The sequence below is a fragment of the Strix uralensis genome, chromosome 19 (genome assembly GCF_047716275.1).
Source record: "Strix uralensis isolate ZFMK-TIS-50842 chromosome 19, bStrUra1, whole genome shotgun sequence".
In the NCBI taxonomy this organism is placed as follows: domain Eukaryota; kingdom Metazoa; phylum Chordata; class Aves; order Strigiformes; family Strigidae; genus Strix; species Strix uralensis.
Genome location: NC_133990.1, coordinates 17144897 through 17169679, shown reverse-complemented (window position 1 = coordinate 17169679; position 24783 = coordinate 17144897). Strand labels below are relative to the sequence as shown.

At 40.5% G+C, this 24783-nt stretch overlaps 1 protein-coding gene across 10 annotated transcripts in view; it reads left to right on the top strand.

Annotated features, from left to right (window-relative positions):
• CCDC57 (coiled-coil domain containing 57) overlaps positions 1-24783 on the top strand; it is a 52358-nt gene that overhangs the window by 2554 nt on the left and 25021 nt on the right. For 5 of the 10 annotated variants that reach the window (XM_074889702.1, XM_074889701.1, XM_074889699.1 and 2 more), the window contains exons 1-5: positions 4119-4361; positions 11494-11602; positions 16277-16419; positions 17846-18046; positions 19918-20083. In XM_074889702.1, the coding sequence (XP_074745803.1) occupies positions 4237-4361; positions 11494-11602; positions 16277-16419; positions 17846-18046; positions 19918-20083 (744 nt within the window). In that variant the 5' untranslated portion in view covers positions 4119-4236. Of the gene's footprint in view, positions 1-4118; positions 4589-8421; positions 8536-11493; positions 11603-16276; positions 16420-17845; positions 18047-19917; positions 20084-24783 lie in introns of those variants that run through there. The other 5 variants (XM_074889693.1, XM_074889694.1, XM_074889696.1 and 2 more) reach the window with 4 other exon arrangements.

The following is a 24783-nucleotide window of genomic DNA, read 5'->3' as shown; positions in this document are numbered from 1 at the left end:
TTGCAGAAGCCTGCACAGAGTCTGGATAACCTCATAAACACTTGGAACTGAAATGAAGGCACAAAACCTCTATCTGTTAGGTGGAGTTACATTGCATGTGTTCAAGCATTACATATGCTGCAGTACACTTAGGAGTAGAGGGAATATTCAAGTGCAGCAAAGAGAACTCAAAACACAGTGACTTAAGGCATCTAACTATGAAAAGAGCTTTTTGAAAAATTCTTCTTTACAGTTATAACTGAATTTAAAAAATTTCTGCATCTTAGTATTGTTTATCTGTAAGTATTCCACTTGTTACAGATGTTCTCAAAATGTTGAACCCATGAGGAAGCATTAAATAGGCAAATTTTTTATCCAGAGTAGACTGTGAAAGTCTCAGTTTATCACTAAATGAGATTCTTAATAGGAAAGTATAATGCTGGATTCCACCAACCCTCCACTAAAAAGACCTTCACTCCATAATTTCTTACTAGTTTCCAAAGAAATAAGGATCCTGATGTGTTCTTTATTTACCTATTTCATTTGACTTTGTTATTTTTTATTTTGCGTCTTTGCGCCAAGGAAGGCTAGTTGTATTCTGGGTACTGAATAGAAGGGGGCATTGCTGGCTCATGGTCCAGCAGGACCCTCAGCTTTCCAACTGGCTGGCCCCCAGGCTGTACAGGTGCATGGGGTTATTCTTCACCAGGTGTAGGACTTTACATTTTCCTCTGTTGAGCTTTATGAGATTCCTAGATTGTTTCCATTAAAAACAGTGATGTAGTGAATCTGGTAACTGTTTGCCATCCACAGCAGTAAAGACAGTCAGAGAATGCTAGAAATTTTTGCCTGATCAGGCTTTGAAAAAGGCAGAAATGGCTGGAATATTGTTGTTACAGAGTATAAATAGAAAGAGGGTAGCTGACATTAGGATAAAGCATCCTTGCTCTGGAACTTAGGGCTTCTGATGGCAAATGTCTTCCCTTGCACCTCCTGAACTGTAGAAATGCTTCTGTGTATCGTACAGAGACTTGGGTGGTTGCTGCTTGCTGTTCCAAATTCCAGCTATACTCTTTGCTGTTCCTGCAGTTTGTAGGTGAGTCCCAAATATTACCTTAAAAGTGCCTGTAAACATTTATTCTTATTAAACTTTTATAGATGTTTTGGCTTTAAGGCTGTTTTCTTATTTGCACTTGAATGGAGTCTGTTGTATCAATTATGGATTTTCACTGCAATATTTTGACGAATGTTAACAGTAACATTGAACATTTCAAATGGTTTCATACACGACTTAACTGTGCACTGTGCAACGCATACACCTCTGCCTTTGATTCAAAAGGTAAATGCAGCAGATCATGTTGTACAAAGAACCCTTGTAAGATATTTATTGCAGAAAGGCCGGTAATATTCAAAGTTGAGGTTTCGGTAATTCTGAGTTTGTTTCTAAAGCAAGTATGAAAATAAGGTCTTTTTATATGACTCTCAAGATGCAGTTGAAGAACGTGAACTGTACCTACAAAGATGTATATAGTCTTCAAAAATACTAACCCATGGTTGTTGTACAGGTAGACATGGAAAAGAGAGACATGGAAATCAAATTCCTCTAGCCTGGATGAAACTGGAATTTAAATGTGTCATTTAGTTCCTAAATAACAGCACCCAAATTTCAGAGTGGATCAGAAATGCCTGTCCTTTGCAAGCTGTAAAGTAGGCCACTTTTATTTAGAAGATCATGTTTGTATACTGTATACCAAATACATTTCTCAGAGTTCTGGAGAAATAAGTTTATTCATTTGAAGGAAAGCCGCATTGGAAAAATTACTTTTCTGAATCACATTTTAATTTTTATGTTTCATCAAAGTAGACTATGTCCAAATTAATTTACTGAGTCTCTGCATGATATTTCTCATAAATCTGTTCCTCTGATTGTCCAGGTAGACATCTTTGGAGTGTGCCATGGCTCACATGGGGCCTGTGTCTTGGAACAATTTTTCCATAGAAACAAGAATGAGGGTGGCAGTTGTGTAATCTTGGGTCTTGTCTTGTTATGGGCCATGATGAGTTGGACACAGCCTTTGGACTGGAAACTTAAAAGTGCTTTGGAGCCTAGTAGTATATTTATAGCCAGGATATACCCTGTTTTTCCTCTCTAAAATGCAGCATTTTCAGAGGGTGGGTCCATTTTCTTTCTTTCTTTGTGAAGCTGCTTCTAAGTGTTGCTGTTTCACAGTACGCTGATGGGGCCAAAGACTTGTATTCAGAAGTTGTGACTCTGAAGGTGGTTCAAAAGGTGGCTGAAATCTACCTTTAGCCTAAATCTACTGAACTCGCTAGTGTTTGGTAAGAACAGAAAATCTGTCTCTCTCTTCTAAATTCTTGTTCATTTTTGCTAAAGGGGAAAAAGGTTTTCTTTCATGTCCATCTATGGAACCAGGACATTTTTCTGCATTTAGTTTAGGTATATACAGGTTTTCTACACTGATGCCAAAATCCATGTTGTGTAGACTGCAATCTTTTTGACTCACCATTAAGATTAAAATTTACCCATTTCGGGCACTATTGAATCACTAGAAGCCAACAGTTAGTCATTTGAGGAACCAACATGCATTTAACTACGTGACTAGGGACTGTCTGGAGGTACCTTGGAGAAAATGACAGCTAATTTGAAAGGAGCGGGGGGGTGAGGAAGGGTTGCAAAAGATAATGTGGTTGATAGGTTAGGCAACTCTGGGGTAAGACATAAGTCAGCATGGTATATGGATTTAGACATTTGCCTACTATGTATTGATTCTGATGAGTGCTTTGAGAGGCCCACTGCAGAGTATAAATTATGCTGGGACTTGCACCATAATTTTTGTGTGCTCAGATCTGTAAAATCATTTGAGGCCAGATTTCACTGTGGTGTTTTAAACCAGAGGTGGTTCATATAAACAAATGAACTAAATCCCTTTAATAATTGCAGTATTCTGAAATGATATGTAGATAGACTTCATGTAGCTAGATGAAACTCAGATTTATTTCAAAAGTCAAATTATTAGTTCTGATTCTAGTGTTCAATAATAGTTACTGATGAAAATAAACCCCTCCTTTCTCTAGGTGACATGGGGTTAGGAGATACACTTCTCCTCTGATGACCTAAGGAAAGATATGTAAGAACTGCTGCTAATATTCTATTTTCTTTAAATTAGTGTACTGCACGTATAATTCATGCAACATTCAGGTTTCTGAAAGGTCTCTCATCTGGCAAAGCTGTTTGTGTAGTCCAGAAACACGAAAAAGTGAGAGACCATTACAGGAAACTTGCCTCATGACTTCCAGACAAGCGAGTCATCTAGAGTGACTAAGGGAAAATGATGCTTTACATCCTGTTCATGCGTTACGTCCTCAGTCTCACGTAGACAGTATAGTCTGGTTTAGTTGATAGATACATTTTTTAATAATTAAATGCCTTGGTAGCAGAACTTCTTTATCTGTGCTGCACGACCTCGTGTTGCAGTTGGCCTGAGCTTCTTTTACAAGCTTTTTAAAGTTTTCCATGTGATGCAGTGGGAGTGAAGAGAGGATGGGAAGTTGGTTCCCTGTTTGCTCCGATTCCCAACAGCTGTTCTTGAAATGGGCCAGAACACTCCTTCCTGATCTGCACTAGGGAGTAATTGTTTAATACTAGTCTGATAAACGAAATTTATAGGAAGACAGGTGAACAATGAGAGTATGAAACAACTATTAGCGGTGTTTTGGGAGACGGGGGTGTTATTAAAAGAGACCGGGGCTACAGAGGAGTGCGCACATGCTGACACAATCAATGCGGAGGAGAGGCTGCGGTATGTTAACGGCGAGGGTAAAATGGGGGAAGTACGCGAAAGAGTGTGATCTGCGCTGGAAGCGGCTACAGTGAGAGGCACCCAGAGGCGCGGAGTTGCAGAGCGAGACGCGCCGCCGCGGGGGAAATGGCGCGTCTGGGGCGAGCGGGCGGGGCCGGCGCGCGCCGGGGGCGGGGCGGGCGGGGCCGGCAGAGCGCTCATTGGGCGCCGGCGCTGCCCGCCATGGGGCCCGCCCGGGGCTGGCGGCGGCCGCCGTTCCCATGGAGACGGGCCCGCCTCCCGGCCGGGCGCCGTCCGCCGCCTTTGCCGAGGGACGCGGCCCCGCGCGGCGGGCCGGGCCGGGCCGCGGCTACTGCGCGGGCGCCAGCGGGAAGCACCGCGGCTGCACAGCGCGCCGGTGTGCCGATGTGCCGCAGCTCGTCCTTCAGAGCTCTCGATGCGGCGCCCGTGCGTCTTGCTCCCTGTTCTCTCTCCGGGGGCCCGCTGTCTTTCTGCACCTTGCCTGCTACGAAGCGCGCTCTGTGTGCTGCCTCGGGGTCCCAGGCATTATCTTCGGCTACCGTGAGCTCCTCTCCACTGCCTTCCTCTAAGGGCCTTGACCTCGGCTGCCTGCTATCTGCTCTTACGCCTCAGAGCATCTGACCCTCTGGGCCCTCCATGGGACTTGTCGCCTCTCCTCCTGGAACCTGCTTCCTGTCTGCTGGCTGTTCCACTGGCAGTGTTTTCTTTCACTCACGCTGGATTATGTCTCTCCCTCTCTGCACTTAAGGTGTACAAATTTCTGCAGGGTACTTGATCCCTGGCTTGCCAGTAGCATTCCCTTCTTCCCTCCATGTGGCTGTCCCTTCCTGTCATCCCTGAGGATACTTGCTCTAGGGACTCAGTTTCAGTGTTCTTCATGGTGTGTTTCCCTCTGTTTACATTCCTGGACACTCTAGAAGATGTATCCATTTCTCAGTCCCAGGGGCAATTGTTTCTTCCCACCATACCTTGTATTTTACTTATGCAATCCCTTATGCCTCCTACTCTTGTCTGTCCTGCATGATGGCAGAGCCTGGCATCAGGCTATCATGTACCCCACAGCATAGCCCACCTCATGCTTTGCCAGAGGTGTGCCCCTGCTCAGCACCTTACATCTCAGGTTTCTCTTACATGTTACAGGTCCTTACCCTATCCCCCACCTTCTGCTGTATTTTATCTGTTCTGATCAGATTGTATAATGCATGATGTGTATTTGCTGTTTTATATGTCTAACCTTACTTGTAAAGAGTAAACCAAGTACTAGCAGTAAAGAAGGAGACAGCACACAAGTGACGCTAGCTTGTATCACAGATTGTCATAATTTTTTTCTTGGAACTGTGTTGACGTGATTTCCTCTTCTCTTTTTTGCAGCAGTGCTATGGCACAACACAGTGTAGCTGTGACCTGTGCTGATTGCTTGTCTCATGACTTGCAGCACATAGTGAAACAGCTGTGCTAATACTCAGGTGGTCTTGGTTCTGCTTCATCAAGGAAAACAGCTGTGGCTAGAGATACCTGATGTATTGGCTGTGTAGCATTTTCTTTCTCATCCTCTTTTCTGTAGTTTTCAAAGGAAGAGAAGCAATCCTGGTTTATTAGCTCTGCCAGTCTGTTATGCACATCTTATTCTTGGTACGATAAGGATATAAGGATAGCAAGGAAGAGAGAAGCAAGTACAGCTTCTTTATGCTTTGAACAAAATTTTGAAGCTTTATACCTCTGACAAATAGGGGTTGTATGGAAGTCTGAAGGTTCTCAAGTATTAGTTTGAAATGTTCTTCAGCATCACCTTGTTCTCCTTATTTGGTTGAAAAGTGACTGGCTCAAACATGGCATCTAACTTCTTGCTGTTGAAGTAGCATTTTAGTAGTAACAGTTACAAAATCTCCACTGAATCAGATATGCCAGCCACATTCAGCTGGGTGTGATTTACAGCCAAGCCATCATTTTCCTTTGGTGAAGAGGCTGATACGAGTCCCATTAGGCTCTCGTGTTGGGGAGTAGGAGTACCTATCAATCACTTCTTTCTGGATGAGCTTGAAGTGGTTGGATTGTAATGGGTATCTTTGCTGTTTAGGTTGTACGGGTAAGCTGTGCTTGTTTTAAGATGTTGTCTCTTATTTATATGTCATCATGTATAGGTTTACTGTTCTTCTTTTGCTGTAAGATATCCAGGCAATTGGTGCAATTTATATTTAAAATTACACTGTTATTTCCATTATGGTCCTTACTGAAACTCACTTGCAATTATAAGTACTGCTGCTATCAAAGGCAAGAGGCTCGCTTCTCCCCTATTAAATTGCATTTCTAGGAAATAGAGCTCTTTGATAGAAAGTAATATTTTAAAATTACAGGAAGGCTCATTCATATTTTTATACAATATGAGTGATTCCTATGTTATATATAACCGAAATTCACCTCAGGATACCACTTTCAGTTTGCCAGTGCCATTAATTTAAGTGAGATATATGGAGATAGGGAGGAGAGTTGTTTTTATAGGGAACTGTGTGGTGCCTTTTAATTTTAAGATAATTGTAGAGAGAGATTGTAAAAGAAGTATCATTTTTCTTAACCACCTCTTTCCAAGAGAAGTTGTGACTTCAGTTTGATGATTTCAAGGAAGTAACAGGCTGGAGCTGTGGTCTTGTTTTTGATTCCTTACACAAAGGTCTTGTCTAATAATGCATTGCTAATTTTAGCCAATGAAGCATACGCCAGGTTTTTAAAAGGCACTTGCAAAAGTGTTTTGATACCTTAATGGGTATAGACTGAGCATAGTTTCTTTCAGTGCCTTGAGTCCAGAAAGCATCTCAACAGGCATTTTTTATCTTTAGTGTATTTATGATTGGGGTGAAGGGGGAAAAGAAGTCAGATTTCGTTAATATTTTTAGCTGTGGTAGCCATCAGATGCATTTGGAGCAAAGTAGCTGAAAGGAAGATATAGAAAGAACAAATTTTTCTTAGCATTGCATATTACAGGCAGGGAGGCAGTACTGTTCCTGAATACCCACAACAGTGACTGTGACAAAAAATACCTATTTCTGCTTACCCAAATGAAGAAGATAGTACTTATACCATTTTCTACAAGGTAGCGTGATTTGCCAATGAGACATGGAATATGAAGAGAAAACATAATTTTAATTGCCTTGGGAATAAATGTGAAATCTAGGCCCCCAGAGTTGAAAGACCACCAGATCATTGTGTCCTCTAGCAGTGTTTGTTATTCAGTGTACCTGGGAAAAGCAAGCTTGAGGTTTGTTTTTTTTTTTCTACTTGTCATGTCCAACGATCAGAAACTAATTTTTTAATCCTGGAGAATTAGAGTTGTGTAGTTTTGTTTGTGAAGAAAAATGTTGTTTAAATTGTGGCAACCTTTAGCATAAAGATACTGCATCATGTTTGCTGATCTGGAAATCTCGTTTAAAGAGATTAAAGAGCCACTATTTGAAAGGCATGCTTGTCTGATTTGTTCTCTGCATCCCTGTGCTTATCCAGATGCGATTATCTGTAACCACTGACACAGAATAATACTGTACAGTGAGAGAAGCTGTATCTGAGCAGAAACTACCTTTTTTTTTTTTTTTTAAAGCAACCATGGTGCTTAGAAATAATGTTTTCTTCTTCTACAGAGTTTATCTTAGATATGAGGCAAATATGGAGAATAAACAATAGCAAGAGATGGAAGTGAAGCAGGTAAAGGGTTTTACCAGTGAAAGCACAACCTCTATGTTGTTTATTTTCCTTTTTAGTTTTAAAGATACAGTTAATATGATACTGAAATACAGGTGTTTTCTCATACCTGTTGGCTTTTCTGAAAAGTAACTTCAAGGTGGACTTAACTGTGGACAGAACAGCAGCTTTGTAGTCCCGTGAGTAATTGTGGGAGGACAAGAGAAATAGGACACAGCAGTTGGTGTTATTGATATAAGAGAAGGCTGGACTGTGACTTGACTTGTCATAAATGTCTTCAAGAAAAGAGAAATGTGCATGGAGCTTACAGTGACTCAATCTTTTTATGCCTCTATTTTCAATCTGTATAAAGAGAGGAGAAAATTATGTTTTCCCACCCCAAAATTTAGTGTCATTTCATAACTGATTTGGAAAGTCTTACCCCTGGACAATGCAGTACTATAAATAAAAGTAAATTCTGCTTCTAGAAGCGGCCAATGCCTGATGGTCCAGGAAACTTTACAATTTAAATTTAAAATTTACTGGTAATTAATTATCAGCTATGCAGTAATTTGGGAGTGACAAGATACTTGATTTGTATTAGCTATCAGTCTTAACTGTCTTCTCTCAGCTCCTGTTTCAGATTTATAGTAGTGTTTCACATGGAGAGAGAACTAAATGATCTCCTTCAGTGGAAAGAAAAAGAAGGGAAAGAGCAACATGCTTGCCAGTTCCTGTGTCAGAAGAAAATGCTGCAAGATGTCAAAAAGCAGCTCCAAGACATGCATGAACAATTTAACAAATTGAAAGAAGATTTAGTCTATAACCTAGAAGAGAGAGATAAAAAGTTAGAACGCTATGATGTCACAGTCATTCATCTGAAAACATCTGAAAATGCTAAACAGGCAGAGATTAGTGATCTTAGAGTACAGCTGGGTAAAGTGGAGCAAATGCTTGTCAAGGAAAGAAGAAAAAGACACAAACTTCATTATTGCTATCGATGACATATTGAAGAACGTAAATCAGAGCTGGAATGGTTTTGCAGGTGAGATGCTTGAATAGTATGCAGGAAAAGAGACATTTAGGACATATTTGGATTGGGATAAATCAGTAACATCATTCACAGATGTTAGAGAGCACTTTGAGCACAGAGATATGATTATCTATTCTGACAGGAACACCTAGAACGTGAACAGAGTGAGGACTAAAAGAAGTTACTTGGGCTATTTTTACACCTCCTATATCTTGGTTTCCACAGTGACTTGACTGATTTCTGGCAATGTTTTAGAGAAAAGGATACTATTAAGTGAAAGTGAGGATGCTTTTAAACATACAGTGTGTCCCTACATAAGGGTGCATGTTGGGGAGATGATATAACTGGGTGGAGATGGTATAATTATAAGGGAAACATAGTGTGGGGAGCAGAAAAGGATTTGTCAGAAGGGAATGCTTTTTCCTCGGGTGCTGAAACACCTCTGGGAAATGAGATGAATCTGAAAGTGTTGTGATATGTCTCCTGTGTGTTATATCAAGATGCACTTGTCTTCTGTGTATGTGAGGAGACAATTGATAATGGTATCAACCGTTGTCAATAATATTATCTAAGGCTACTAGACATTAGTTGATGTACTGTGCTATGGATTCCACACAAATGGTTCAGCCTCTCAACTATTTCAAGCCATTGCAAGCTAATCATATGATAGGAGTTGGGTTTGTGCACTCTTAAATACATTTTGTCCCACCTTCTCTGATAGACCTCTGTGAAGGACAGAAGTCTTGTTGGGGCAAATCCAGTCACAGGACCAATATTTATGACTAATACAACCAATTAAAAGATGAAGATAGCTAAAGCAATGCACGTGTTTAGTTTGGCCATTCTCACTAATTTTTATTATTCTTTATAGACTTCTAAACCTTGTGGGGAGGGGGAGTATAAACGCTTATTTCTTGGTATCTGTCTGCCCATTGCTCTTGTTTAATATAACTACTGTCTTCAGATATAGCAGTATCTTTGGGATTATTCTGTGTTTAAAATGGTAACTGCTGTAAAGTGTTCTGGGTCATGCTGCATTTATAATGTAGAGATGGCTGGATAAGCTTTAAATACTTTTTTTTAGTTATTAGGAGTGATCTGTAATTCCTCAAAGGCCATTAACTGATTGATAGTACTGTGGTTCTGGAGCATATGCAAATTTATTTAAAGCCAGTTCAGGAATTTTGTATAGAGCATATCCTTTGGGAATGGAAGGAGGAGTTTGAGTCTTTTACACCCAGCATTGCCTCTTTGTCAGGCTGAGCTGGATACTGATCTCTGAGCAGTACAGCAATTATTATTCTGATCTGCCCTGCCCTGGAGAGTTGTGGGATGAACAAGGGATGTGTAAAAGTGCCTGTCTAGACTACACTGAGACAACACTTCTGTTAGACTTCCTTTATGTGCACAAGTGTTGACTATAGGATTCAGAGTAATTCAGGTGAAGTGTAAATTTAAAAGCAAAATCTGGCAGAATATGAAAGTGAATATACATTTAGGGGTTTGTGATTATCCAGTTCTAGTTTGTGGTTCTGTCTACATAGTTATTATACAATCAACCTTATCTAACCAAATGCAGTGGTCATTCAGCTGCATAAAATAACCAATACAGAGTTGAAATAATCAGAAGGTTGCAGAACTGCACGGTATCAATCCAGGTCTGTTTGGCCATGTAACAGACTGCACCAAGCCTGTTGAATCTTGCAGGGATGAATCCAAAGCTTGAAAAGGTTCAGTGTGTCGTTACAGAACTGAGTGGTCATGGTAGCAGTATCAGCTCTTCAAATTGGTTTGAAATGCTGGCCTTACTGGTATTCTTCCACTGTATCTCAGAGAAACTTTTTTGCTTGTAGCAAATAAAAATACTGGGGGGAGGAGAAGAAAAGATACAGAGCTACTTCTATTTTTAAATGTATTTAAAAGCTCAGATTTCTGATGGGCAACCCTTGTTTTGCAATTTCTTCTTATTAACAGAAATTTATGGGTGGAGGAGGAACTCATACTTAAGTGGAAGTCTTGCACTACATTTCAGTGGATCCTCAATATTTTGTATGCAGCTAACTTTTGAAGTATAGTTTTGAGAAATGGCATATACTGTTATAACTGGTTTCAACTGGCATGAGAAAAAATATTATAGTGACTGTTTCTTTAGAAAATTATAGCATCTTGTATTTATAGAATCACAGAATGGTTTGGGTTGGAAGGGACCTTAAAAATCATCTAGTTCTAACCCCCCTGCCCTGGTCAGGGACACCTTCCACTAGCCCGGGTTGCCCAAACCCCCGTCCAACCTGGCCTTGAACCCTTCCAGGGAGGGGGCAGCCACAGCTTCTCTGGGCAGCCTGTGCCAGGGCCTCCCCCCGCTCACAGGGGAGAATTTCTTCCTTACATCTCATCTAAATCTGCCCTCTCTGAGTTTAGACCCCTTCCCCCTCGTCCTATCCCTACACCCCCCTGATCAAGAGTCCCTCCCCCCTTTCCTGTAGCCCCTTTCAGTCCTGGGAGGCCGCTCTAAGGTCTCCCTGGAGCCTTCTCTTCTCCAGCTGAACCCCCCAACTCTCTCAGCCTGTCCTCACAGCGGGGGTGCTCCAGCCGCCCGAGCATCTTCGTGGAGCAGGTCCGTGTCCTTCTGCTGTTGGTGTCCCCAGAGCTGGACCCAGCACTGCAGGGGGGTCTCCCGAGAGTGGAGCAGAGGGGGAGAATCCCCCCCCTCGCCCTGCTGCCCACACTGCTCTGGGTGCAGCCCAGCACACGGGTGGCTTTCTGAGCTCAGAACACACGTTGCTGGCTCACAGGCAGTTTTCCATCCACTAATACCCCCAAGTCTTTCTCCTTGGGGCTGCTCTCAATCCACTCATCATGCAGCCTGTATGTGTTATGTGTTACTGTTCAAAAACTTTTACATATGTATGCCTCATTAGGTCACCAGAGATGTGTTTTAATGGAAATTTGTTTCATTTTTGTTTATAGCTCTAGGAACAGTCACATAGATCAACAGCATGAGGAGTATATGAACCTGAAACATCACATGGAGAGAAAAACCCAAGAACTGGAAGGAGAGCTCCCTTGTCAGAAACAGGTATAAGAATACAGAGAAGCAATGTTGTGTTGCTCTAGTGCCATCTAGCAATCCTTTTTTCAATTTTATTTTTTTATTAGAATTTAACACTGCTGTAGTTGTATAAGCTTTTAATTTTTTGCCTTTTTTTGCCTAAATTGGTGAGATTTGTAATGATGGTTCAGAAAATTATGCACTACTTGTGTAGTAGCTGTTGCTTGTCTGGCAGCTGCCCCTTGTAAGGAACTGTTAAGAATGTGTTTAGCAATCTGAGATTGTGTAAGATTATTTTATGTAGACAGCACACTGCTAAATTTGTTAACCTTGAAACCGCAGGAAAGGTCAGCATCTAGAAAGTAGAGGCAGCCTTAAGCAAGATAAGTAAATGTACATTGCTTGTCGTATGCCTAATTACAAGGTGCTTTTTTTTTCCCCCTTCTGCCTCCTATATTGCTGTCATTTCATTGTAAAAGCATAATCTTACTAATAGTGAAATTTGACCTTCAACTGTGATAGCTTAGGGGGGCATTACACACCTCTATATTACAAACTTTAAAGAACAACAAAACCTTCCTTCTTTGTTTTTGTACAAAATGTATTTGATATTAAAATGACTTTTAATTATTTACATATGAATGTGTTTAATTGTTAGAATTAGAATGATTCCTTTTTGACCTGTCAACCAAACCAATATATAATATAAATGGAAGTGGTGAAAGAGATTGTTAGGCAATTACATATTGCACCCAACACCTGCCAGTCCAAATCTCGCTGCCCTCAGTATAGTAGTCCTGCTGAAATAACCTGTCATCCAGGAGTCTTTTACCTCCCCAAAGGCAGATTATGAACCTACCCAAAGGAGTATGAGCACTTCTCACTTGAACAATACTTAATAACTGGCTTGATTTAGAAATTGTGTTGTGTGGTTAAACTGTAATGATAAAGCTGGATAACTGTTGTTCGGCAAGCATAAGGGCATATCATTTAATGCACGCTATATCTTGGAACTTTTTTTTTCCTCCGGTGTGGTATCTCCATTGTTTATGACTTGCAACTAAAGAAACACATTTACATGCTTGGCATTGGGTCTCTTTGCAGTCATTTCCCTTAACCTAACAAATGATATTGCATCAATTAGCCAAAATCCCTTGTGACATCATCCTCTTGTTTTCAAATTTCAGTTGTGATTTATCAATTGAACTTCTGGAAGTAGTATCTTGTAAAGACTTTTAATACAATCTAGGCACCTGAATGGCCACTCACTGCAGCAGTTTAATTTCTGGATAATCCATGGCTTCCTTATGAACAGTTTTTCATACATGTATGAAACATAGCTGTTGTGAAGAATGAGTTTCACACTTCTTCAGTGGTGTCTTCACTGGTGTCTTTAATTTCTGTGCGTTGGACTCTGAAGTAACATTGCAAGTTATTCAGAGGAATTTCACACCAGAAGCAGGGGTATTTGTGGTATGCATCTCAATTTCATTCATAGTGACCGGGGTTTTTCCTACACAACCAGAAACTATATATAGGTCTTTGAAAGGCCTGTCTCACCCTTCTAAGGCTAGTAAGGAGGAGTTCGCTTTTCTAAAATTTGTATTCGCTGCATGTGCAGTCTTTGCTAATCATCATCCAACATTACTTGGATGGTCCTCTCGTGCCTGTGTTCTCTTGCTTCATGGTGGTTTAACTGATTGCTTGATAATTCAACAAACCAAAGTGTATAGATAGAGGGGGGAAAAAAAAACCCTCGCATTAAACCAACTGATAGCATTGGGCTGTCAGAAAGAGGGCTTGTATGCCTAAAAGATTGCCAGCTTTTTCCAACTGTGTTGATTTTTGTGTAATTAAATAAATGACTTCTGCCTACAGACTTTACCTTGCCAAAGGCTTATTAGGGTAGCAAAAGGTTGCCTGGCCATTACTGGTATCCATGGACTCCTGCATCTTGATTGACACAACTGGCGTTTAGTTTCTCATTTTGTTTTCTTGCCTTGTCTTGGGCCTTCTTTAAAGGACACCACTGTAGTAATGGACCTAAAACCATTTTCTCTTACTGTGGTCTTGACTATAAAGATTGAATGACCAACTGCTGTTGGCTCTCATGCGACCCTACCTGCAGTACCTTGTTCAGCGCTGGGGCCCCCAACATAAGAAGGACATTAAAAGTCATATAATGGACAACCAAGGGATCAGGCCTCGTCAGCATGGGTTTATGAAAGGCAGGTCCTGCTTGACAAACCCGATCTCCTTCTACGACAGGGCGACCTGCTTACTGGATGAGGGAGAGGCTGTGGATGTTGTTTACCTTGACTTCAGTAAGGCCTTTGACACCATTTCCCACAGCATTCTCCTGGCGAAACTGGCTGCTCGCGGCTTGGATGGGCACACGCTTTGCTGGATAAAAAACTGGCTGGATGGTTGGGCCCAAATGGTTGTGGTGAATGGAGTTAAATCCAGTTGGTGGCCGGTCATGAGTGGTGTCCCCCACGGCTCGGTTTTGGGGCCACTCCTGTTTAACATCTTTATTGATGACTAGACAAGGGGATCGAGTGCACCCTCAGTAAGTTTGCAGATGACACCAAGTTGGGTGGGAGTGTTGATCGGCTCGAGGGTAGGGAGGCTCTGCAGAGAGATCTGGACAGGCTGGAGCGATGGGCTGAAGCCAACTGGAGGAGTTTCAATAAGGCCAAATGCCGGGTGCTGCACTTGGCACACAACAACCCCCAGCAGCACTACAGGCTTGGGGAGGAGTGGCTGGAGAGCTGCCAGTCAGAGAGGGACCCTGGGGGGGGATTGATAATGAGCCAGCAGTTTGTCCAGGTGGCCAAGAAGGCCAATGGCATCCTGGCTTGTGTCAGAAATAGCGTGGCCAGCAGGGACAGGGAAGGGATCTTACGCCTGTACTCGACACTGGTGAGGCCGCCCATCGATGACTGGGTTCAGTTTTGGGCCCCTCACTACAAAAAGGACGTTGAATGACTCGAGCATGTCCGAAGAAGGGCAACGAAGCTGGTGAAGGGTTTAGAGCACATGTTGTATGAGGAGCAGCTGAGGGAACTGGGGTTGTTTAGCCTGGAGAAGAGGAGGCTGAGGGGAGACCTCATCGCCCTCTACAACTACCTGAAAGGAGGTTGCAGAGAGCTGGGGATGAGTCTCTTTAACCAAGTAATAAGCGATAGGACAAGAGGTAATGGCCTCAAATTGTGCCAGGGAAGGTTTAGACTAGATATTAGGAAGCATTTCTTTACAGAACGGGTTGTTAGGTGTTGGAATGGGCTGCCCAGGGAGGTGGTGGAGTCCCCATCCCTGGATGTGTTTAAGAGTAGAGTTGACATAGTGCTGAGGGATCTGGTGGAGTTGGGAACTGTCAATGTTAGGTTAATGGTTGGACTGGATGATCTTCAAGGTCTTTTCCAACCTAGATGATTCTGTGACATGGACCTGTTGGAGCAACTCCAGAGGAGGCCACAAAGATGATCCAGGTGCTTGGAACACCTCCCTTATGAGGACAGGCTGAGAGAGTTGGGCTTCTTCAGCTGGAGAAGAGAAGGCTCTGGGAAGGCTGTGTAGTGGGCTTCCAGTACTGAAAGGGGCTACAGGAAAGCTGGAGAGGGACTCTTGATCGGGGTGCAGGGATAGGATGAGGAGTAATGGTTTTAAACTCAAAGAGGGCAGCTTTAGATGAGATCTAAGGAAGAAATTCTTCCCTGTGAGGGGGGGAGGCCCTGGCACAGGTTGCCCAGAGAAGCTGTGGCTGCCCCCTCCCTGGAAGGGTTCAAGGCCAGGTTGGACGGGGCTTTGGGCAACCCGGGCTAGTGGAAGATGTCCCTGACCGGGGTAGGGGGGTGAGACTGGATGGGCATTAAGGTCTCTTCCAACCCAAACCATTCAATGATTCTGTGACTCAGTATGAATAAAGGAACTACAACTGCATGTATACTTATTAAATGTAAATTTGCACATACTGTTTACTCTGTGATATGCAGTATAACTCTGATAGTACTTCAGAAGAAACCTTTAATCTTTGCAGTTTTCAGACTTGAGTGCTTGATTAGGTATCTCTAGTACTGCTTCAGTTTCTAATACTGTTTGCAGCTGTATCTGAATATAATAGCTCTCAGTAGGCCTCGTGTGCTAGATGCTATTATATCTTTTTCTTTCTTTACAAAACATATTGTCTATATATATATATATAAAATTTGCACCTGAATTGGAGGTGGAAGTGTTAAGCAAGGGAAGGAGAGGTCACCTGCAGTCATTTCCCGCATGTATTAGTGAAGCCAAGAAGTCACTGAATAAAAAAACTGTGTAAAAGGAACTTTAATCCTTCTTATCTCTGCCTAATGTTAATGCAGGATTAATGTTAATGTAGGTAATAGGTGTAGGAAGAGGCTACAAAATGGATATTTAGCAGTAATATGGGAATAGAAATCTAAGTAACAGCAGAGGTTATAGGTTATGGGGAAGGTGTTTTTAAGTGCTTTGTTGACCTAATGCTTATATGGTGAAAAATGTTACTTACAAATTAAAAAAAAAAAACCAACCCACAAACAAATAAAAGAACCTCACCCCCCAAAAAAAGCCCACCTCACAACTTTCTATATTATTTTGTTTGTTTCTGGAGCTCTTAAAAAATAAGGTTATATCAGCCTTTCATTAGAATTCTTAAGTCTCATTCTCCTCCTTTTTAAGGTGAAGCTGCTGACCAGAGAACTGGAGGCTCTCAAAGAGGGTGGAATACGAACAACAGAATCACTGCAAACAGCAGAAATGTTTGGTTGGAGACTGGAGAAAGAAAAGCAGTTCAATGATTTTGTTGCTGTGAAAGATGCTTGGTATTGTACAGTTTTGATTATAATTGAAATAAACTTCTTTTCATAGACTCTACAGTTCCACAACACTTTCAACTTACTCTTTTTCACATACTCTTAGTTTAGCAACAGCTTGGGATGGTGTACATGAATTAATTGATCTAGTAATATATATTGTTGCAGCAGCAGGAGGTAACCCTTTGTATGAAATATTTGCTAAGTCACATGGATTCCGGTTAATTCTGCTACATTCTTTCTGCATGTAACCTGTCTCACTTTAAATAAAATTTTATCTTAGAAGTTTTAATGGTTCAATGGTATCTTCTGCTTTTACTGCAAAAAGGAGTACCTCTTCCAAGCAGTAAATATAACGAAAAAACTTAGTTCATCCCACTTCTAGAGTGTGTGGCTGGTTTTGGTGTATCATATTTCACACACTTGATTTGAATCCAGTAAGTCCAGTTATGTTCAGTCACAACTTTATACTTTCTCAAGCAGCTACGGACAGATTGTGAATATAGTGACAGAAAACAACTCATTCGTAGTAGAGTATTATTGAGGTTTTTATGTTTATTCATCACTAGTTCAAACTTAAGAAATAAGACTTCCTCATAGTTCAATTACGGTTCCTTCTGGGTTTTTTTAATCCTTTATATTCAAAATTTTGGATATATATTGAAAATTTATATGCAGGTCAATTTCAGAGGGTGAGAACATTATACATCTATTACTTGCATATCTGCTTTTTTATTTACTGTTAGATTTGAGTTTTCTATAGGCACTATTTGGTGGTCTTTTCTAACAACTCACTTCTGTCTTACTTTAAACCTGATCTCTCTTTTGGTGTGAGTGCATGCTCAGGAAATTAATTTGTGAATGAAAACTAAATATTCAAGAAAGCATTTTTGCTCCATGGATCCCCGCACTCTCTTATTTGGGCCACTTGGTCATAGATGTCTTTCAGTTGTTCAATTACTGTGAAGAATATTTTCAGTATGGTAAAAGAGGATGTTGAATGGAGTAGTTTACCTGTTAAAAAATCTTCTCTATGAGTCATCTTAAAAAAAAAAAAATCAAACAGAAAACCAACTTAATTTTAGGGTCACCCAGATCCCATATTTAGGTGAAATACTGTTGTAGTTTGTGCTAATCAGAAACTTAAAGTTCTGTGATAAATTGAAGTTAAACTTTCTGCAGTGGTATAAGGGGGATTCAGCCCTGGTCCTACATCCAACTAAATAGTGGCATTCTTAGTTTGGAACCGCAAAAGACCTTCCTGCTACCTGTTCCACTGACAAGTAGATATTGATTTCTGTTTCCACTGCTTCCGACAATGATTCTTTGGACTTTCTCGAATCAAATTGATAAGAAATTAAATCAACAGTACTAAAAAATAATGTGCTTGTGTTGCTTGAAACTTCCCTTTATTCTGTCTCTCTACATCTTCTAGGCATGAAGAACTAGCTCATGCTGCCAAGGAAAAGGGTGCAGTGCCCGCTTCAGTGAAAGAAGCCCAACTCAAGCAATTTAAAAAGTTGAAGCAGCAGATAAGAGAACTGCAGATGAGACATAAAAATCTGGAAATTGAGCTATGCAGAAGAGAATGGAGTCACAGTGCTTGTTTGAGAAAGAAAGATACTCTTACTAGAAAGTGAGTGACTTAATTTATCTTGTTTCATAAGCTGTGATGAAAGAAATTTAGAACATCATACTTACCAGTTTTGTGCCCAACTTACTCATGTGAAAAGCTCACAGTAATTCATGGTTAGAGAGACACTGCACCTGGAGTACTGTGTCCAGTTTTAGTCCCCACAATTGGAAAAAAGACATGGATGGACTGGAAAGGGCCACAAAGATGATCAAAGGGCTGGAGAACCTGCCCTGTGAAGAAACACTGTAGGAGTTGGGTCTTTTCTCTCTGGAGAAGGCTCAGGGGGACTTCATCACAGTTTTCTAGTACATAAAAGGTGACTACAGAGAGGATGGAGTTTCTCTTTTCACAAGCAGCCACATGGAGAAGACAAGGAGCCGTGGGTACAAGTTGCACTGCAAGAGGTTTCATCTCAATGTAAAAAAAATTTTTTACAGTGAGATCAATCACTGGAACAACTGCTCTAGGGGCATGGTAGAGTCCTCATCACTAGAGATTTTTCAAGACACAGTTGGACAGGGTGTACTAGATAATCCCATCTAGGCTTCCTTTCCCATGAAAGGTTGGACCAGGTGATCTTTCCATCCCAGGTTGTTCGATGTTCTATGTATATTACTGCAAGAAAACTTGTAGCAAAATTTCAATATATGCATATAAACATTAGTTTTATGATTGACATGATTACAAAACATGTTCTCAAGGTTTAACAAGAAAATGATGTCATGTGGAAAAGAAAGTATCTGGGAACTTAGAGAAGGAACAACACACTGGAAGAAAAGAACTTCTTTCATAGCCAGCCTGGAAAGAGGCAGCTGTCAGTCCAAGGTGGCCACTGGAAACTAAAGAATTGCTTAGGTGGCCTGCATTTTGAAATGTGTGGTTTACCATATGCATTTGGCTCATGAAAAAGTCCCTCTGATCTCCCTCTAATTAAAAAAAAAAAAGTAATTGAACAGTTTTATATCCAAGATTGCATCACAATTTTTTGTCTTAGGCAAGTATATATTAACATGGGAGGAGAGTTGTTCCTGTACATAAACTTCAAGAAGAAATTGTAGTGCTAAAAACAGGCCAAGATTCTCATCTGATTGAGATTTTTAAGGAGTCTGCCTCTCAAACATTCCAAATTCAATCAGTGTGTGGACAGGAAGAGAAGTTGAAGGCACAGTTGGCCAAATTCTAGAAAGAAGCAGAATGGTAAAGACAACTAAGACTTTGTCTAAAGTGACCTTTACAACCAATCTTAAGAGTGCCCTGAAGCTCTGACAGCTTCGTGTTTTAAAAGCTCAACCATATGACAATTGAACCTGTCTTGAAAACCCTTAAATTGTGAATATGAGGTTTGTCTCATTTCATGCATCTCCTATCTCTTCTCTTTCAGCAGTGTGTTTTCAGTGTACATATATGCAGCAGCCTTTGAGCTTAGGAATTTTATCTTGACAATCCAACAACTTTAGGTCCTAGCACTTTTGTATCTCATTTCTGTTATTAGCAAATGGGAAACGTGCTGTGGATGGTATTGCCAAGAACAGTATTGGTCTTGAAGAGCAGTTTATGCTCCTCCAAGGTGACCTCCAAGGGTGATTCTGAATACCCATATAGATGGACTCTAGGAGACTGCTGAGCTCTAAGCAATTAAAATGCTTTTGTCCAGCAAAATACTTGGAGGAGAATAGAATAAAATAGGTAATTTGGAAAACAGAACAAGGAAAGATGAGGACAGCAAACAAGACTTTAAAAAAAAAACCCCAAACAAAACCAAAAAAACCCCAAAGAAAACCCAAACAAATACAACAACAAAAAAAAACCCACACAAAACATTCTCAGTATTTATCCTGCTGAAATCAACAGCTTTGCTCTGTGTATCATAGGTATAAACAACAACTGTCTCTAGCAGCTGAGCGAGAATGGGTTCTGGAACAGAGTAAAATGCAAGCAGAACTGCACTGGCAGCAGCCAGTCTGTGAGAATGCTGAAAGTAATCAGTATCAGAAATCAGAAGATCTAACACAAAGCCTGTCTTCAGCAAGAGAGCAGGTGAGAATTTCAAATTAACACTGTTCAGGAGTTGCATAGAGAGCTATGGAGTTTTTCTATCATGGTGTTTCTCAGGGGAAGCATGATTTCAGTCTTCTTTCAAAAATCTGTAAAATAGTAATTCTGTATTGTGCACAGCAGTTCATCAAATATTTGATCAGAGACCAGGTTAATTTTCATGGACCATCTCTAATAGCAGCTTTTGCTTTCTAGTGATGAAGTCAAGTCAGCTTGAGAGATGCCACTGCTTTTCTCTTGGCATTGTAGCAGAAGAAGAAAGATCTCTCTTAGAGCAGCCGCAGGCCAAAAAGAGTTTCAGATCACAGTATAGCATGAATTCTATCAAGGGAACAATATTAGTCCTGGAAAACTGGGAGTATTTTTGTATGGGGAAAAAAGTACATACAAAAAGTATGTACAACCTTCTGTTTCTGAAAAATGAAATACATGTTTATTGTTTAGAGACTACTAGACAATGGGCTAGCAATAATTCTCAATGACCAGTAGCCTAGTAAACTCACAGATCCAGAGGAAACACTTGTTAATGAAATTGAGAATGCAGGCATTTACTCTGGTGTTTTATTTTACCATTGTCTCCCCAAAATGATTCATCAGCATCAATAGGTGTAACATAGGAACACATCTGAGATTAATCAGCATTGTCCATTTCATATACAGAAGATGAGACAATGAAGTCAAATTTTCCATGAAGGCAATTTTTGACAGAGCCAAAAGGAATATGCTTTAAGTCTCTGTCCTGTGATTTAAAATACCTTTTTCTTTGATTTCCTTCTTTTTTCTCCTTTTTTTTTTTTTTTTAATCTCTACACCCTTTGCCCTTGAGCTACTGATGTCCTCTGCTTTCCCTCCCTTCCATCCCTCCTAAATTGAAGTTGATCTACATAAAACAGGTTACAGGTTGCATGAAGTGAAGACTGTTCTTTCTGCTTGAACTGAGAGAGAACAGACAATACATGCATCATTTATTCACAGTGTTTCACCTGAAGGGGAGAAATAGGTTAGACAACACTAAGTGTCTTGACTTGGGTTAATTCATTCTGAGATGACAACTTTGTGGCTTGTTTCCACTGGACTTCTTGTAAGCAGTTCATCTGCTTCATAAGTTTAATTCAAAATATAGACATATCTAGCCTGGAATACACATAGCTTAGGTGTCACAGGCTTCATTATGGCTCTCATTCATTACTCACTAGCAAAAGGAGCAAGCTGGATGTAGGCAGTTGCTCCAAAACTGGACAATGTACTGTACCATCATGGCACATCAGAATGGGAAGAATTAATTTCTGGAATGTTCCCGAGGTTCTGTGTTGGTTGCAATTCAGAGTAGATTTTAAAGCTGTAAAGTTAAAATTTTAAGGCAGTGTTTCAAAATACAGATTTGCCAGCTGTTTACAATAATGTCTTTTAGTATCACAAACCAGTTTTCCTTTTATTGCTACTTATTAAAATACATATATTTTTAAAAAGCCATTCAGAATCGCAAACGTAATGCTGGTTTTAAGCCATGCTGAAGGATAATGCATTATGAGTAGAAAATTGTCTTTTGTAAAGGAATGAAAGTAAAGCGTGTGCTGCAGTGCACCCTACTGGGCAGCTGCAGGTGCTCAACAGTGAGCAGTTAAAAGTGTATTGTCAGAGCTTGATAAGAAAAAGCAGTGTTAAGCAAGCCTAGTGGCTTCTGAATGCAGAAAGTGTTCCATTCAGAAAGATACTTCCTCAAAACAATTTTTATAATAAATTAGACAAACAGAGACTGCTAGCAAAAACTTGCTATGGAGCAAGTGGTTTTTCCAGTTTCATTTCAAACTGGACTGATGTGCAAATTGATCGTTCAAATACCAAGAGAATCAGGGTTGGGGAGCGGTGGTTCTTTCACTGTTCATATTCACTGTTGTCTTCCACTGTGACTGACTGCTACTGGTGTTGGCAAGACTTTGTTTCTGTTGTCACGCTTTTCTTTCTATTGCTAATATATTAGGTAGGATAAGTGGTACCCATCTCAGCAAAACCATTTTTGTCTCTGATTTATGTGAGGGCCATTGTTTAAAAAACAAATAAACAACAAAAAAATATTATGCTGAACTAGAACCTTTTATCTTAATTTTTCTCTACAAAATGAATTGTAAACAAAGAGAAGGGGAAAACTGAATAAAAGTTTAAAATTGATAACATTTGTGTTAAAGAGTTGTCTTAAAGAAGGAATAGTATGTTGGCTGACCTCTGGTTCAGACGAATGAGGCAAGAAAGATTTAAGTTTAAATACACCCTAGTATAGTATCTTCAGCATGCAGGTCCTTTCTTCACATTGGTCTGAGACCCCATGAGGGTGCTAGAAATACTGCAGTAGTCATTCTTGGCCTTTAATTAAGCAACAGAGATGTGCAACACACCAGCCTGAAAAGTCTCTCTTGTAACTGATTTTGAGTATGACTCAGGTCATGTCTAGCTAACTGGAACATGCTAATAATACCGTACAAGTGTACAGATAAGAAAAGATTGCTGACAATAATTATGCATGGTTATGTGGTCTTCTATCTAGACCCTTTCCACTAGCAAAAATCTGGAATGGCTGTAACTCTGGTTCAAACTGCAATGGTTCATGTGTACGTTGCAGGTTGAGATGAAGTTCTGGGCCCCAAAATTCAGAACACACCTGGCTAATGTATCGGTACTTACTGGTACCTTTCCCTTCATGCCTTTTCAAATCTCCCTTTCCCCTCTCTTCACCTTACCTAACAGTCTTGGAGAGATTGTAAAAGCAGAATAGAGATTATCCTCATCTTCTGCATACCCTGTACTGTTAGGGCAGAAAGAGCCATGGGAGAAAGAGGCTGTAGGGCAGCTGTTGTTTTTATGACAGGGAAATTTAATATGTGGGCCATTAGTGTTCCAGGTCACACTTTCAGATCAAACTCACAGAACAGGCTTATGACTGGGGAAATAAGGGGACTGAAGGAAGCGGGGAGTGATGGAGAAGACAGAAAAGGAGTAGTGTTTGAGACTGTGCAATGCATAAATGTTGAGACTGAAGTATTTTGCTGACACATGTTATATGTGCAAGGCCTCATGGATTGCCTTTCCTCTCAAGAGGCAGAACTGCTGCTTTGCAAAAATTTAAGGTTAGGGTTGAATACAAAGAAACATTTTATTTTTTTGGAATCAAAAATATAAATTGGCAGCATTCGATACAAATATTCCAAACATGTTAGACTTTCTTTTCAAAAACATCTGGTCTGGATGGTCTGTGAATTAGGATTCATTTAGTGACTGTAGGAGTGTATATTCCACAATTGCAGGGCTTTCTAATACTCCTGTACCAAACAGTGTCAGCGTTTCTTAAATGGCTGATGACAAATGTTTCCATCAGATAGAGAGGATTTTACAGGGGTGGAATCTAAATTCTCTGTTTGGAGGAAACCACAGTTATAATATACTGCCATCAGTCTAGTGTAACTTCTTTAAAATTGTTTGCAGTCACACTTGGAATGAAGAAACAGAAGTAAATAACGTCAGGACTGTAATATCCTGGTCCTTATATCCCATTGGTCCTACTAGAATTTTTTCCTGAAGATTGTACTGGAATTTCAAGTGATGAGGAAATGTGTTTTCCAATCAGTGTCTGTGTGTTTGGGCTTTTTTTGTCACGTCTGTTCTTCCTTTTTCTTCCCTTCCCCAAAGTTGCAACTTTGGAAATTGAGGATGCACATGAGGGGAAGCATTTCCATATTTGTCCTTTTTCCCATATTTTTCCTAAACATATGTTGCTGACTATTGTCAAGAATTGGATTCTGGAGCTAGCAACGTTTGGTATAACAGAATAAAGCAGTCCTCAAAGTTTGTGATCTAGAACATTTCACATTCTTGTCCTGATTAGGCCATCACTGTATTCACACAGGACTAGCTTTCCAAACTAAATCTCTAAGATAATCTTTAAGGCTGTATGCAGCCCATGAAGAAAACACTGAGCAATTCCCCTTCAAAAATTTAAGAAATAGAATGATTCTGGGATGTATTACTCTATAAGCAAGCTGCTCATATTTTACTAATATAAATTCTTTTTTTTACAGTAGTTAAAGCAGCTTTGGCAACCTGGGTTTTGTCAGCCTCTTCAGTTCTGGAAGTCTGTAAGAATGACATACGCTCATCAATTCATACTTCCACCAAGTGTAATTCCAAGGCCTTTGTGAAGACAGAGCTTCAATCATTATCTGACAGATGTTCCTTCTACATTGTTCACTGTTAGTTTATCTGTAATTAATCTGCAAAAGGAAGATATTGCTACTTATTTTAGACTTGAAGTGCTTAGAGTTTTCTAGATGTTGTCCATTGTCCAGGTTGTTTAGATGTAATCCATACACTCCTTCCTCTTTTCTGATTTAGCAAAGGATATCCAGCCTCTTTATGTTCTTGTGAACAAATGATCTCCAATGACACTTTCCAGAATTTCCAGGTCAGAAGGGGGACTGCTGTTGAGCCAGTAAGTTCTTTAAGGAGATGGGTTACCCGTGCTTGGAAGAGAGAGATAGCACACTTCAAAGAGCAACAGTGATAAGACAGAGTCACGTCTGTGGCCATCCTCCTTGCCATCTGTGTCTCTTCCCCCATCTCAGGTTCTCATCACAGCACTTTTTTCCCTGGAAAATCCCCAGAATAACCAGATTTCTTTCTTTTCTTCCTGT